The sequence below is a fragment of the Dromiciops gliroides genome, chromosome 4, assembly GCF_019393635.1.
Source record: "Dromiciops gliroides isolate mDroGli1 chromosome 4, mDroGli1.pri, whole genome shotgun sequence".
Classification (NCBI taxonomy): Eukaryota; Metazoa; Chordata; class Mammalia; order Microbiotheria; family Microbiotheriidae; genus Dromiciops; species Dromiciops gliroides.
In genome coordinates, this window is record NC_057864.1 from 116,173,964 (window position 1) to 116,190,515 (window position 16,552).

General features: G+C 37.5%; 1 protein-coding gene across 7 annotated transcripts in view; it reads left to right on the forward strand.

The window, feature by feature from the left end:
• The window catches only part of KCNK2 (potassium two pore domain channel subfamily K member 2), a 301,669-nt gene that overhangs the window by 218,831 nt on the left and 66,286 nt on the right, over positions 1-16,552 (forward strand). For all 7 annotated transcript variants that reach the window (XM_043999510.1, XM_043999513.1, XM_043999509.1 and 4 more), the window contains exon 6: positions 10,874-11,013. In XM_043999510.1, coding sequence (XP_043855445.1) covers positions 10,874-11,013 — 140 coding nt within the window. The remainder of the gene's footprint in view (positions 1-10,873; positions 11,014-16,552) is intronic.

Sequence of the window (16,552 nt, forward strand, 5' to 3'; positions counted from 1 at the left end):
AAAATCCATCATTCAATTGATTTCAAATGGACTTTTAAAGGATTCATTTGAGAAATAGGTCAAACCATGGCTAAAATTAGATTTAGGAGTTATCTATGAATTTCACTTTTATATTTTTCCCTTTCCTCATGTTCCTTCTTTTAAAGTCTAACACAAGACTATTAGAGTTATTTGTGTATGCTGTAGTTCAAAATATACCTAATTGGTGTGATTGTGAAATAGAGTGATCTTGCTGTGAGATCACTGATATTTCTCATTAAAAATCATGTTTTCTATTTAATATTTAGTTTAAATAATTTCCTTTATGCGCTGGCACACAGTTTCACTGTGTGACTGTAATTGTTGTATTCGTTGTTCTGTGATGAGTAAAACTATATGTGATCACCCTATTTCTGTTCGAAGTGTAGGGAACATTTGCTGGGGTTTATCATATATTTGTTACTTAGAAATTAGAGACTACTGCACCAGTTTGGGGTCATTAAGCATTTATTAAAGTATATTAAATATTAGTAAGGAGAGCTTGCATGGCCCTGAATGATAGGAAAGCCTAGCTAGGATCTAAGGGAGAGAAAAGAGAAAAAGAGGAAGTTTCTCTGCCTACAAGAGTGCAAACTACCTGAGGGTCCAGAAGAGAAGCAGTCCCTACACACTGGTCCAAAATAATTGGCCAGCATCCCTCGAATTTGTTAGTTCACTGGATTTGAGGGTGGTCCATGAATAGAATGCGCTGAGGTCAGAGCCCAGAGAACACTGGGCTTGTTCACAAGTGCTCTATCCACTGCACCACCTAGCTGCCCCTAGATGACTACTTTTTAAGGATATTATAATGAAAATGTAGACTTCTTGTAGAAATTGGATTAAATAGCCTCTAAATCTTTTCCAACTCCAAGTCCACGATTCTCTAGGGAAAATATACTAATATCTTTTTTTAGCTATGTCTATGAAACAAGCCTGCTTGTTTAGAACGTAGGATATGGTAGTCACCTCTAATCATCTGTTGTTACCTTATCCTAATTGCAAACCAAATAAGAGGAACAGTCTCTAGATTGTTTAATTAGTCAATCCCAAAACACAAAGAGAAGTAGTAGCTTTTCCTTTATCCCTTTTTATATCATTTCTGCAATTGAATGTATATTGAATGGGCAATTCATTATGCAACTCATCATATTTATGTGAAAATAATCTTTCTATTTATGATCAAACATGCTATAGCTTTTAAACGAAAAATATCAGTAGAAACACATAACAGAAACTGAAAAAAAGAATCCATTGGAATGAAGTATTGAATAAAATCCATCCTTTGGAACATACCAATTTTAACATGATCAAAGAAGATTAGGAAATATAAAAAGTGTTTTTAAGGGTAAAAGCTTTTTTCGAAGCCACAAAAGGTGTTTTTTTTTCATGAAAGGGTAAAACAATATCAGTAACCATAATTGAAGTCTAAATTAAAATGCTTGTAAAGAAAGGAATATATTATTTGAACATGAACAGTTTAAAAATAGAGTAGTATGCATAACAGTCAGATGATAAAACATTAACACCTCTCTCTTTAATGAGTTATTTTAGTAATACAAGTACCTTGAAATTGATAAGATGTTTGAATCAGATGAACTGACTGTTAGATGGGACTTACTCTTTATATGAAGATGAGATGATCAATAAAGTGAATTGAAACATCACTTCAAAATAGTTAAATTCAAAAACATGAACAAAAATGTTGCCAACCAGATACTGCAGAAACTTTAAATCCTATATTTTAACATAAACAAGAGAGCATGTTGATGTAAAAATACTTCTAAAGGTTGGACAGATAGGTGACACAGTAGATAAAGCACTAGCCCTGGAGTCAGGAGGACCTGAGTTCAAATCTGACCTCAGACACTTACTAGCTTTGTGACCCTGGGCAAGTCACAACCCTAATAGCCTTAAATATCTGAGGCCATCTCCAGCCATCCTGATGCATATCTTGCTATTGGACCCAAATGGTTCTGGAGGAGAAAGTGAGGTTTGTGACCTTGCACAGCCCTCGCTCACTTAAATCAAATTCATTGTAAATCATAACATCTGTCATGGTCCTCTCTGAGAACAAAGGACAAACAACAACTTCTAAAGGTGACAATTCACCTTCAGTTACTAACTCACCATGATAATAAAATATGTATTGATTTAATTTGGAGGTTTGTTAAAAATAGATTGAGAACTAGAAGTGACATCAAAGGCATCTAATCTTACCCTTTTATTTTATATATGAACTGAGACTCAGGGGAGGGTTAACATCTCACCAAAGGTCACATTTTGCATGCCAAATTTGAACTTGGATCTTCTGTCTCCAAATTTTGTGCTTTTCCCACTGTATGGATCTTACTGAGTTCTTCACAGAATTTCTCTACCTCTTTTTCTCTCTGCAACAGCTGATGGAACGTGAGCAGTGACTCATTGGTGGGGGTATTTTTGATGATTCTCACCATAGCACTGCAATCAATGCTATATGACTGTGTTCTATGAAATGATATTTCATGATGATGACTTTGGATGACCAATAAAACCCACTTTTCCAACTCTTTTATCTACTTCTCTTAGAGGGATATGTGAATATTCTTTTAATTTAGCAAAAACTTTCTTATAATTTTGTTGTTTCATTTATAGCAGGAATGTCAAAATTAGAAATCCTATTAGTTTGGCAACTTCTTGATAATTGGATAAGCATCCTACATCTATAGTACCAAGAATTCACTTAATGTCTATACATAGTCTAAAAAATGGTGTGATTCCAATAGTATCTGACATTTTCCCTTATCAATCTGCTCCCATCATCATCCACATAGGATCAAGGACAATTTTGTATTGGTGGTGGTAGGGGGAAGAAACTATTGCCAAAAATTTACTCACCTAATGACCAGCCTACTGGTGATAAGTCTCTTTTTGCTTTTGTAAATCAGCTCTTCTTTGGAACTTTTTAAAAGCATGTTAAAACCTTCTTGTGTTTCACTCAAGTTAGCCTTTGAGAATTCAAACAATTCTGGGACAGTGGAAGACTGAATGTTAGGCACAAGAAAATGAATAGGGTTTGTGAGGTATTTAGCAGTTCCTAGTTTCATAGGTTTTCTTTGCTTCATCATATTGCATAAATTCCAACTTGGAAGTGACAATTAAGAAAGAGAAAATATACTTTTCTGAGATTAAAATCCACACACAAAACATTGTGGGTTGACTGTTTTACCCAAAGACAGGCCTTAAGTGATTAAGTTAATTTACCCTTCTCAGAATGTGACATCCTGTTTATAAGAAAGAAGACATAAAAAGTCATCTTGATCATGATCTAACTCTTCTAAAATGGAATCTTCGCGAACTTATGTGTTAAGTGAGTCATGAATACTTGGATGAGGCTCTCCTAAGCATTGGTTTTGAAAGAGAAAGTTCTTGGGAAAAATGTCCTTTTGGTTTCACTGAAATGGAAACATTTGAAAAATGGAATTATCTGGTGAAACTATTTTGCAGCCACTTTCCATACAAAATTCCCAAGTTAATGCTTTGAATCTTCAAACCTGTTTTCATATAAAGTTTGTAAGTTTAGATCATCCATCATAAGATGCTGCTTCTGCTGCTGTTGCCATCCTTTCTCCCAGTAATGGCTGAGCAAATGAGGATTAAGACCTTTATTTGTAAGAGTGTGAAATTTCTATTATTTACCTTGCAAAATATCTTCTTTTCCTCAATTTCTATTTTTAATAGAGTTATATTTGTGGCTAGGATAATAATTCCTCAATGTACAACTTATTTTTTCTACTGTTACATTTTCATTAGAAATGTGGTACTACCTATAAATATAAGATCAAGAGGTGATAGGGCCAGCTAGGTGGCGCAATGGATTCAGCACTGGCCCTTTATTCAGTAGGACGTGAGTTCAAACCCGGACTCAGACCCTTGGCACTTACCACTGTGTGACCCTGGGCAAGTCATTTAACCCCAGTTGCCTCACAAAAAAAAGAGGTGGTATGACCACATGAAATTTCCATGTCAAATGGAATAGGGTACTTGAATTTATATAACCAAAATCCTAGCTCAAATTGGGGCAAATTCTATTATCTGCATGTATATGGAGTAGAATTTTGTTGGTGAAGAAGATAATGTGAAGGGGGTAGGTGGATGGGAGGAAACAGAAATGCAGGGGAAAGTCTCTCCACTGGTGCAACTGTTCCAGGAAAGGGTCGTCTTCACCCAGAGAGCTTGAGTCCTTCCTTGGTGGCAATAATGGGTCTGGTAATAGGGCATCCCAGTGATGGATTTTTGATGCAGTAGAGGAGAGGCTTGTCAGTTGACACTCCTCTTGAGGACCATGAAGCAAGGCATGGGGGTGGGGGGCATGAATTCACCCATCTAATGACTTCTTTAGCCCTCTTTCCCTTTGGAATTCCTTGTCTTTGCCCTGGAACAAAACTCTTTTCATGCCCTACCATTGACAGGGCTGTATACAACAGATAGAAAATAAATAGATATAACTTTTATAAATTCAATTTAACGAACATTTATTAACTCTTACTCAACTAGGTGCCTGGTAAACAAAAAATGCAAAATGACATAGTCCCTGTCCTCAAAGATCTTACAGTCTAAAAGGAAAGTTACATAATATGTTATAATATTATAACTGACTAGGAGAAGGTAATTAGAGAAAAATAAAAGATCAGGAAGAAAGGGATCATTTCTAACTGAGCACAGACTTGTCAACTAGTTGTTTTTATTTATTTATTTATTTTTTTTAGTGAGGCAATGGGGGTTAAGTGACTTGCCCAGGGTCACACAGCTAGTAAGTGTTAAGTGTCTGGGGCCGGATTTGAACTCAGGTACTCCTGACTCCAGGGCCGGTGCTCTATCCTAGTTGTTTTATTAGACTGGCTAGTATTTTATCACAGAAACTGGTTGCTTCTTAATAATAAGCCATTTTGTATCTGTTGGGGTTTTTGTCATTGTATTTGCTGCTGTTAATTTTAATGTTTGCAAGCTCAGCTAGGAGGTATCAAGGAAAATCTCATGAATGACCTGACTTCTGAGTTGCGCTTGAAGGAAAAGGATTTCAAAAGGCAGAAATTTGACAGGACAGAGCTGGATAAAGCTGGTTTCTCATTAGGTTAGAATATAGAATACATAAAGGTAAGTGAAATACTCTGGAGTGATAAACTGCATTAGAGCCATAGCATATAGGGTTTCAATTGCAAAGATGTGTGTATTTTATCTTTTAGTTTACTGGAAGCCCTGAATGTCATAAGACCATGGATTCAGAGCTTGAGGAGACATCATAAGCCCTCTAGTTCAGCTCTTCATTTCAGATTTTAATAATACCTCATTACAATAATTAGCTTATTTAAGCCTAACATGCAGTATAATAACCTCTAAGGTCCAGTTGGTTTCCTTCTCTTCAGCTTTAAGGAATTTAGTTTTCATGAAAAGTTCTGATTTTACTCATAACTGTTCTGAGTCCCCAGTTGGAAAATCCTTAGTACCTACCTAGGAGTCAGGCTCTTTACTTAACCATACATTTGTATCTATTTCTAGTTAAGCCGTGGCCTCTTTGTGGACAGCTAGGTGGTACAGTGAGTCACAACCAGGCCTAGAATCAGGAAGACCTGATTTCCTACCTGGCCCCAGTCACTTACTCTCTGGGTGATGCTGGAGAAGTCTTTGCCTCACTTTTCTCATCTGTAAAGTCAGGATAATAATAGCACTATCATCAGGGTTGCTGTGAGGATCAAATGAGATAATAATTATAAAGCACTTAGTATAGTGCCTGTCATGTAGGAAGCACTATATTAGCTATTGCCTATTATGAAGTAAAATTCAGCTTGTTAGACTGTTTGGATAACAAAAAAAAAAATGGATTTTGTTATAGTGGATAGAGAGGCATGAGAAAGGGACCAGAGACTGCATTTAGACCAAAGCTCCTATAGTCTATGCTTTTGATTCAGTAAATGCTACTTCATTGATTGACTGACTTGCTATCATTATCTGGGTACTCCGATTGCTTCTCATTGCCATCAGTGGAGAGGGAGGTCTCAAAGGTAGGCTCTGGCAACATTAGCCTGCAATCATGATTCTTCTCTCTCACATGTGAACTGGAGCTTTTGAGTTCCTATTTCCAGTGACCGTCAGGTACTTTCCATTCCCTGGATCCATTTGGCTCCTTTTGGATCATTTTATTTCTCTACTTAAAAACCTTCAGTGACTCCCTATACCTGTAGGATAAATTTTAAATCCTTTATCTTAGAACTTAAAACCCTGTATAATGTGATTCCCAGGAGCATTATCAGGTTAATTTCACATGACACTTGATTGTTTTAGCCCAGAATCAGCTAATCAGTCTGAGAGGAATTATTTAGTGCCTTTGATCAAACTAGTTTTGTTCTAAAATGCATTTAGGGGGCAGCTAGGTGGTGTAGTGGATAAAGCACTGGCCTTGGATTCAGGAGGACCTGAATTCAAATCCAGCCTCAGACACTTGACACTTAACTAGCTGTGTGACCCTGGGCAAGTCACTTAACCCTCATTGCCCTGCAAAAACCAAACCAAACCAAACTAAACCAAATAATAATCAAAATGCATCTAGAAGTCAACATTGCATGTCCCACCTCTGTGAATTTTCTCAAGCCATCCCCCAAACCTGGAATTCATTCCTATTTACTTCTGCCTCTTAGAATGCTTATTTTCAAGACAGAGCTCAGACATCCTCTTCTGCTAGGGTTTCCCTGACCTTACACCTGGACTGTACAGACCCCCTGTGTACATTGTTATGCTTTCCCTCAAATGACCTTACATTTCATTTCATTCATGTAGTTAAATCCTCCCCACTCAGCTCCCCACCCCCACCCCACATCATAAGCTCCTCAAGAACCAGGAATTTAATATTTTTTTAGTCTTTATATCCCTTTATACCCCCTGGAACAATGCCTTGTACTTAAAAAAAAATCTGGAGCTGTGATTTCAGGGTGTTGGGAACTCAAGGTGATGAAATTTCCTTTACCAATGCAAACCTCAGTAGCTCTGCAACTCATAGCCTTAGACAGTGATATGGGGTACTTAAACTAGTCCAGTATTTGCACACATCCATGAAATACCAGAAGAAGTATTTCAATCAAATTCTGGCAGTTCTGTTCCACAACTCCATGTTACCTCTCACCTTTCACATAGTAGGTGCTTACTAAGTGTTTTTTGTTTGTTTGTTTGTTTTTTTGGTGGGGAAATGAGGATCAAGTAACTTGCCCAGGGTCACACGGTTAGTAAGAGTCAAGTGTCTGAGGTTGGATTTGAATTCAGGTCTTCCTGAATCCAGGGCTGGTGCTTTATCCACTGCACCACCTAGCTGCCCCTAAGTGTTTTTGTTTGTTTGTTTGTTTGTTTGTTTGTTTGTTTTTATATGTGAAACAAGGAGAGGTTCAGGACAGGTATAATTACCCATATTTTATGGGTAGGTCACTGTGACTCCTAGTTCACAAATGTCTTTCAATTACATGGAACTACTTATGTAACCCCTAAGCCATGAAACTTTGTCTGATTCCCCAGTCAAGAAAGTTCTTTCCCTTTAGACTTCACCTAGCACTTTGTTTTGCAGTGTTCTAATGCACATATGTTATAATATAGTATATTATTTGTGTTTGTGACTCTTCCCCTTCTTCTAGATGGTCAGCTCTGTGAGGACAATGTCTTAACCAAACTTTATATTTTTCTAAGTGTCTAGTATAGTGTATTGAATAAAGCAGGTGATTATACATGTTTATTTAATTCATTAATTAAATAGAAATGTGACAATAATTTTCTTTAAAATCTATAGCTATAAATGCAAAGAATTTGGCTCTTTAAGTGACATTTAATGGAAGAGTTAGGAAAAGAATATGTGGAAGGAATAAGGCTATTCCAAACAACATGACAAGATGAACAAGAGACAGGATCATACCTAACTATGCATATGAGACATTAATCAAATTAAGACCATTAAGAATGGCTATCACTACTAAGCAAGTATACCAAGATTCAAAGAAAGAAAGGTACCATAATAAATCAAAATATTTATAGCAACAACTTTGTTTAGTAAAAAAGTGTCCATTGACTGGAAAATGACTAAAACAGTTTTAGTACATGTATGTAATCAAATACTACTGTAGCATAAAAATGATGAATAAGAAAAATACAGAGAAGCACAAGAAGATTTATATGACATGATGCAAAGTGAAGTAAACAGAACAATGAAAAATATACATGATGACTATAAAAAGGAAAAGAAGGTGTAATGATTGGAATGACACCACCTACTGGAGACTTGCTGTGGGAAAGCTACACCATGAGGAAAATGCCTCAGAGGCATTGTGGCTTTTCCTTGGCGTCAGGAAATGACGTTTGCTCATGGGTGCTGTCTATCAAGGCTACCAGCCAATCAACTTGAGGAGCCTCCTGTGGTCTGGGAGGAGACAGGAAGGAGGAAAGGGAGCCTGCGCAGAGAGCGCTGGGCCTTTTGGCTTCCTGACTTGATGGTGGTGGCGGCAGAGGACTTCACAGGAAATTTGAGGAAAGATAGGAATGCCAGGCTGTTAGAATTCTGTTCTCAATCTTTTTCTTTCTATTTTCCAATAAGCCCTTAAAAACCTAAACTCGTTTTATCAGTGATTTTTAGTCAGTTTCCCCCAAACTGGGGGAACAGATTAGAATCCACATTTAGAATCTTAAATTACACAAAGGCAAAAAAAGAAAGCCAGAACTGAATACTAATTATAATTGCCAAGCTTGACCCTAAGGAAGAAATAAGAGATTGCAAGTTCTTCCCTTCTTTGCAGAGACAGGGGCACCATAGGTGTGGAATATTAAACAAACTATCCAACTTGGTACTATCTCATTGGTTAATGAGATAGTTTTGCTGGTGTACATTTTATTTATCTTATTCTTTGTGACAGGGGTAGTTTGTTGGAGAGGGCAATAAGAAGAATGTAAATTAACATGAAAGACAAAAGATATCAATAAATATTTAAAACAAACACAGAAATGAAGGAATGAATAAAAGTATGACCACCCCTTTTGCAAGCTAAATGGAATAATCAGTGGGCTGGTCTGGGAACTTTGTGATTTTGATTAAGATGGTTCCCCCCCCACCCCCCCTCACCTCTTAAAATGCATGCTTTTTCTTCATCACCTCGTTCTCAATTGGCTTTTCCTATGTTTTCTAAACTTCTCCAAGGCATCTATCTGGAACTAGGACATTAATATGAAAGCCCAGATGTATGTGTGTGTGCATGTGTGTGTGCATGTGTGTGCGTGTGTGTGTGTGTGTGTGTGTGTTTGTGTGTTGCATAGAATTTAGACGCAAGTAATTAAAGCCCAAAGAAATACTGGGGAAGTAGCACAACCTTCATAATTCCTGGATCACCTTCAATTAGCTTTCCTTCAATTAGCACAGTGGTCACAATTTAATTCCCAAGACTCCTTTATGATACTAAAAAAAATTCTATGTTTATTCAGGTGTGTGCTGTTCTTAGTGATTAAGCAACCATAACTAATTAAACAATAAAGGAAGAATTTGGTCTAGATGACAATGCACTTAATAGGATTTCCTGGAGATACAAATCTTACTCTCAGCTCTGCAACTAGTAATCTATGCAACTTTACCTAAGGGAAAGCAGAGTAGCCTAAGGGAAGAAGTCAAGGACATCCTACATTTCAATCCTGGCTCTAAGACTTGATAGCCATGTAAATCTAGTCAAGTCACTTAAGCTCTCTGAGCCTCAATTTTCCATCTTTAAGATGGGAATTATTATCTCACCTCAGACATTTATTAGCTATGTGACCCTGGGCAAGTCACTTAACCCCAATTACCTTAATCATCTGAGGCCACCTCCAGTTGTCCTGATGTATATCTTGCCACTGGACACAGATGGCTCTGGAGGAGAGAATAAAATTGGTGATTTTGCACAGCCTTCACTTACTTAAATCCAATTCAATATCATGGTCCTCTTTGAGAACAAAGGACAAACAACAACAAGAATATTGTTATACCATCTCCCTCACAGTATTATTATGATAAGTTTTGGAAATGAATTTGTAAATCCATGTGGCAAGCCCCAGCAAATTGACCTTGCCTATACTATCCTGCTCCAGCTTTTAATTGCCAAATTTGATGGTCTTTCCTCAACCCTTAACCTTCTCAAGATCTCTGCAACCTTTAACAACACTGAGCATCCTCTTCTCTTGGTTTTTTTTATAGCATTATTCTCTCCTGAATCCCTTCCTTTCTGGCTGACCACTTTTTCCTAGTCTTTTCTGACTCCATTGTCCACAATGCTCCCTCATTGTAGGTGCCCCTAAAGTCTGTCTTGGACCATCTTCTCTTTTCTTAATACACTATCTTGATGACCTTGTTAACTCCAATAAGTTAAATTATCATATGAAATAAAGAGGAGGCTAAAAGCTTTGATGAATAGAAAGAGTGTGATAAAACTGACAATTCAATTCAGTTTTCCCTATTATGTACCAGAGAATTAATTATTCATTGAGGATATATACATACACACACACACACACACACACACACACACACACACACACACACACACACACACACACATATATATATATATATATATATACAACAACTGAGACAGACTCTGCCCTCAAAGGTCTTACATTTCATTGACAGATAGTTAGGCGAGTTAGAAAGAAGAGTCCATTAATCAGATTTCTTTTCTCTAGTAGTCTATTGTGGTATTAGTGATATGTAATCGATGGATCCAATGATAAATGTTATTGATAATATAGATAATAAAAAAGGCAATTGAAGAAATTCATAAAGTACCTGCAACATGAATTCATTTTTCTTCCATTTTGTTTTCCCTTACAGGAGGATCAGATATTGAGTACTTGGATTTTTATAAGCCAGTGGTATGGTTTTGGATCCTGGTAGGGCTTGCTTACTTTGCTGCTGTCCTGAGCATGATTGGGGACTGGCTTCGTGTTATATCAAAAAAGACAAAGGAAGAGGTAAGAATTATACAGTGTGCAAACATGCTTCTTTTTCTTTTACCTTATTATTAAAGCTTATAAATATGAACCATAAATGTCTATCTTTATTTAGGAGACAAAGAATATCTAGTGCTATTTGGAATTATAGGGGTCCATTTCCTTTACAATTAGTTTTGCTTTTTACCTTGGGACTTCCAAGTCAATTCAGAGTATATTTGGTAAAAGTAAACATGCAGAATATATACAACACATCTTTCTGTGTATTAAAATTTAAAAATCAACAAGGTATTATTAAATTATATGATGCATAATTCAGCCTTTCTATTATCTACTATACTATGTAATTTATTTTCCTTTCCTTTTTTTTTTACTTGTATATACATGTATTAAATACTAGCTATTATGAGAGGCAGCATTGTGTATAGAAAGCCTGCCTCAGGGCCTGGAAGACATAGATTCAAGTCTTGTCTCTGGCATAGATTGACTGTGAATCTCTCACTGCTGTAGGCAACTCTCTAAGACTTTAAGTCAAAAAGAAGATGCCGGAATGCATAAGCTTCTTCATCCCCTGTTTCTTGTACCAATGAAAACAAAGGTCCACCCTTCTTCCTATGTATCTGTGAATACATTAATATGTAGCTGCTTTCTATTTTATAAACAAGTTCTTTTCCAAACGTTCTAATGAAACTTGGAACTTAGACATTTCCCTAGTGAAGTAATGCTTCAGATGATGGCAAGGTTCTCAGTACAGTTCTCAAAGCCCAAGGAATCCATGATATCCAGAGGTGTGCTGGAACCAGCTCTAAGTGGTTTGTGAGAACCAGTGTGACTTTTTCAGTGTAAGCATTAGAAATCACCAGTTGCTATTAATCAGGGCTTAATATATTGTTTTGTTGATGATTTACATTTGATCAAATGTTAATAATACAGATTAAACTTAAAAGTGCATGCATATTTTCTCCCCCACAGCCCCCCAAAAAGAACCCAATTTTTCTCTCACTGGTCTTAATTCCAGCCAGCAATGATGTTTGGGGAAAGGGCTCCATCAAGCCAGGAAATGGGGGAGGTTGATGGGGTATGGGGAATAAGGAACTGTAGGAATGTGGTTGATGGGACTCCTGCTGATAACTCTCCTGGTAAAAAAATAATAATGTTTCCCAGCCAGTTTTCCAGTCACCCCAAATCTTTTCTTTTCAAGTATCTGCTTTCCCTTTTACTATCATCATCTATTGCTTCTGGACTAGCCTTCTCATCCTTCCTGGACTAAAGTGGCATACACTATATTTTCTCACTCAGGACTTTTGAGGTTTTCTAAGGATTATTTTGTAAACCTCAAGTAAACACTGAGAAATATACCCATTGTAATAACCACTTACTTTTTTATTTAGAGAGTGAAAGTGAGAGAGAGAGAGAGAGAGAGAGAGAGAGAGAGAGAGAGAGAGAGAGAGAGAGAGATTAGATGGCATAGAAGATAGAGTTCCAGGCCTGGAGTCAGGAAGACTCATCTTTCTGAGTTCAAATCTGGCCTTAGACACTGATGGGCTGTGTGGTCCTGGGCAAGTTACTTGACCCTGTTTGCTTAAGTTTCCTCATCTGTAAAATGAACTGAAGAAGGAAATGGCAAACCACTCAAGGATCTTTGCCAAAACAAACAAACCAACTAACTAACAACCCAAATGGGATCACAAAGACTCAGGCATGACTGAAAAACAACTGAACAACAACAGGAATTAAGGAAGCCTTCGTGGAAGAGGCATCATCTGGAAAGGGCCTTAAAGGGAAGGAAGGATTTTAATAGACAAAAGTGAGAATGGATTCCATTCCAGGTTTAAGCAAAAGCATAAACAAAGGAACAGAAACAGATGGCAGGAAGTATACTAAGCATGCCTGACTGAAATGTACAGTTGATGAAAAAAAGAGTATGAGATAAGTATCTAGACAAGAAGGTTGGCTCTATCTTGTAGAAAGGATTGACTACCCATAAGCATATATTTTATTTAGAAAGCAAGGAAAAGACAAGAGGTTTTTGTGTAGAGAAGAGATAGGAATATAGTGGTACATTTGGAAGATTAATTGTAAATGCTTATGGAGGATGAAGAGGAATGGAAATAGATTGGAAACAGGAAGACCTGTTAGGATCTAGACAAGAAGATACGAGGCCTATACTAAGGTGATTTCAGTGACAGTGAAAAGGTGGGACCAGTTGCAAGAAATATTGTGAAGTTAGAAATTTAGAAAAAATTGGCAATTGATTGAATGTGTGGGGTGAGAGGAAAAGACATATCCTAAACCTAAGATTTCAAGTATGGAAGACTCAGAAGATGCTTGTGGCATTAATACGAATAAAGAAGTTTTCTGGATTTGTATATTTGTGGTGAGGAAGAAGCATGGACACATGGATAGATTACTGACTCTGGAAGCAGAAGGCCTGGGTTCAAATCCTATCTGTGATGTTTACATTCTGTGTGACTTTTGACAAGTCACTTAAACCTCACAGGACTTCAGTTCTTTGAAACTAGAAAATGAGGAGGTGGGAGTAGATGGTCTCTGAGGGCCCTTCTACCTCTAGCACTATGATCTTACAATCATATGTTGATTCTGAGATTCCTGAGAGATGTTCAGCAGGAAATTTGAAATTTGGTTCTGGAGCTTCAGATAAGAGGATACAAGTAGAGATTGATTTGGGAGTCATTTGCATAGAGGTGATAATTGAAGCCACAGGAATAGATGAAATCACCAAGGGAGAGTATATAAGTAAAGGGAAAGAGACTAAAAAGATCTCTTGAGGAATATTTATATTCAAGGGATAAGAAGAAGGGGAAAAATCATAGAAGTCCAGGGAGAAAAGAATAACTGGGAAGGAATATTCTTTTTGTCAAAGATCCAGCATGGTCTTATGAAGAGGTCACAGAAGACTAGCCACATTTCCTCTTGTGACAGGGTTACTAGCTCATTAAATCAAGGGAATATCATAGATACAGTTTATATATTTATGATAAACTTACTAGGTTTGTAGTATAGCTGAGGTGTGGTAAAGACACCCATACCCTTGGGCCAATGTAGTGTGAGAACGTGGTACCAATATGACACAAATAACCCTGCTCTCCTTTCTCTCTAGGTAGATTCACCTCAAACCTCTATGGATTTGGGTAGATCTGAAGCCCCTCTTCCTCAACCCCACCCCGCCCTGCCCTTCACCTGTCTGACCCTAGTGAATAGCCAGCCAGGTGTACACTCTCTTAGAGTTCCAGAGCCAATACTGTTGTGGGTTTGTGTATTTCTCCTACTTTCCACTGTCATTCCTAAACTAGTGTGCTCCCTACTACGCAAAATTAGTCACCATGACACTATGAACTCCTAAACATAATGCTGAATGATAAAGTAAAAGCAAAAGTAACCAAAACATTTATTCAATAGAAAGCAAAAGCTGGAATAAGCAAAGCACCACAGCCTACCTAGAACCAGGGCACATGCATGGGGGGAAGCCCATGTGCTTGGAGCAACTCACAGGTTTGGACTGCAGGGATTGAGGTCTTTGGTCCTGTCAGGAACAATCTACCCTTCACAAAATCACTTTATTGCTATATGTTCCTCCCTTCTGTTTCTCACTACATTCCTACTTGGCAAAGCCTCTCCTCCTCTGCTTTCAAGCTAATGAACCAGACACTTTTAGCTCACCATCATTCTTAACATGACACTGAGAAGAAAAAAATATTACACTCTCTCAGTGACAAGATGTTCCCTTTCGTGAAAGAACTTCCAAAGTCCTCAGATCTGCAAATAGCAGAGTATTCTGTTTTGTCCGATTGATTCCATGTTTCTTCTTACAGCAAAGCACAGCTCACAGCAAAACAATCACAGAACTTGATCTCCCCCGCCCCGCCGTGTGTTTTCCTCTTTATCCAGAGGGGGCCTGTTGCCCTCTACTATATTAAGAGCTTCCCCCTCTCTCAGTATATAAATGTCACTGAAGGCCAGTAAGTCCTGAGAGTTCCTTACACAACAGTTAGATTCAGCTCTCTTCCAATGAGTATCTAGTAGCTGTTGTTCAGTCATTTCAGTTGTGTCTGATTCTTTGTGACCCCATTTGGGGTTTTCTTGGTTTGGTCTGCCATTTCCTTCTCTAGCTCATTTTATAGATGATGAATTGAGGCAAGCAGGGTGAAGTGACTTGAGCAAGGTTACACAACTAGTAAATGACTGAGGCCAGAGTTGAACTGAGGAAGATCAGTTCTCCTAACTTCAGGTCCTGCACTCTATTCACTATACCACCTAGCTGCCCCCTTCCAATAGCTACTTCAGGCTTTCTCTGGCCAATCAACAAAGCAATGCTGTTCTTCCATTCATCAAGTTCCCAATAAAGCAACTGAAGGCTCTGCTGTCTTAACTGGAAGCCTTTTATGCCTTCTGCACCCAATTTCTTGTAAGTCCTACTGGTTCCAGCTTATTCTCTGGCTTTTTCTTCTGTCTTATCCTTTAGCTTCTTCTTAAAACTTATTTGCCCTGGCTTCCTATATCTTCCACTGACTCAAAAAAATCTCTTCATAGTGACTTTACATTGTGAGATAATTGACTTTTTAAAAAAAAATCAGGTATGTACCCCACATTTATATAATCTCTCCTTAGTTCCTTAATAGTTATCTTCCTAAAATTTTGTCTTTGAGCCTCTAACATTAGTCCCATTAATGAGTTGATGGGCTGTAGTGCCTTGTAGCCATGTTGCTTAAGGCTCTGCTTTCAGTTAAGTCCCATTTGTGAATTCATCTGAGAGGCAATTGTCTATCTGTTCTTCAGAACAGCCTGTGTCTCTCCTTAACATTTTATCTGAGAGACTACATTTCTTCACAAGTTGGTTTTATCCATTTTTGGATGTAAATGTTATGCATCCAAATGTTCTTATGCAAATGTTCTTCTTTTTCCCCTTTCAGCAGCCAAACTGTTCACATATGAAAGGGCCAGTGCCTTGTACCTAGATTTTATCAAAGCATTTGACAACATCCCTCATGCTATTCTGGTGTAAAAGATGGAGAGATATAGACTAGATGGTGATATATTTAGAGCTAGTGGAATGGCCAGAGCCAAAGGCTTGATGTCAACTTGGAAGGAAGTCTCTAAAGGAATGTCTCTGAGATCTGTGCTTGATCTTTTTGGCTTTAACAGTTTTATTAATGACTTGAATAAAAACTTAGATAAATTGTTTAGCTGGCATGCTTATCAAAATTGCAAATAACAGAAAGCCAGGAGAAATAATTAGCATAAAGGATGGCAAGATCAAAAAAGGGATCCCAATAGACTTTGGGTTAAAATCTAATAATATGGGACAACAGACATAAAAATAAAACTTCACATGGGCTCAAAAGTCAACTTTAGAAGTACAACATAGAGACAACATGACTAAATGGAGTTTATTTGAAAACTATCTGGGGACTTTAATGTACTAAAAATTATAGTTTGGCATGTATGGCTGCTCCCCCCCAAAATAATCCTAATAAAATATTAGGATTTAATAAAAAGGCCATAGGTGAAGTATCATTTTCAATTTGGGCCACCTCCTTTT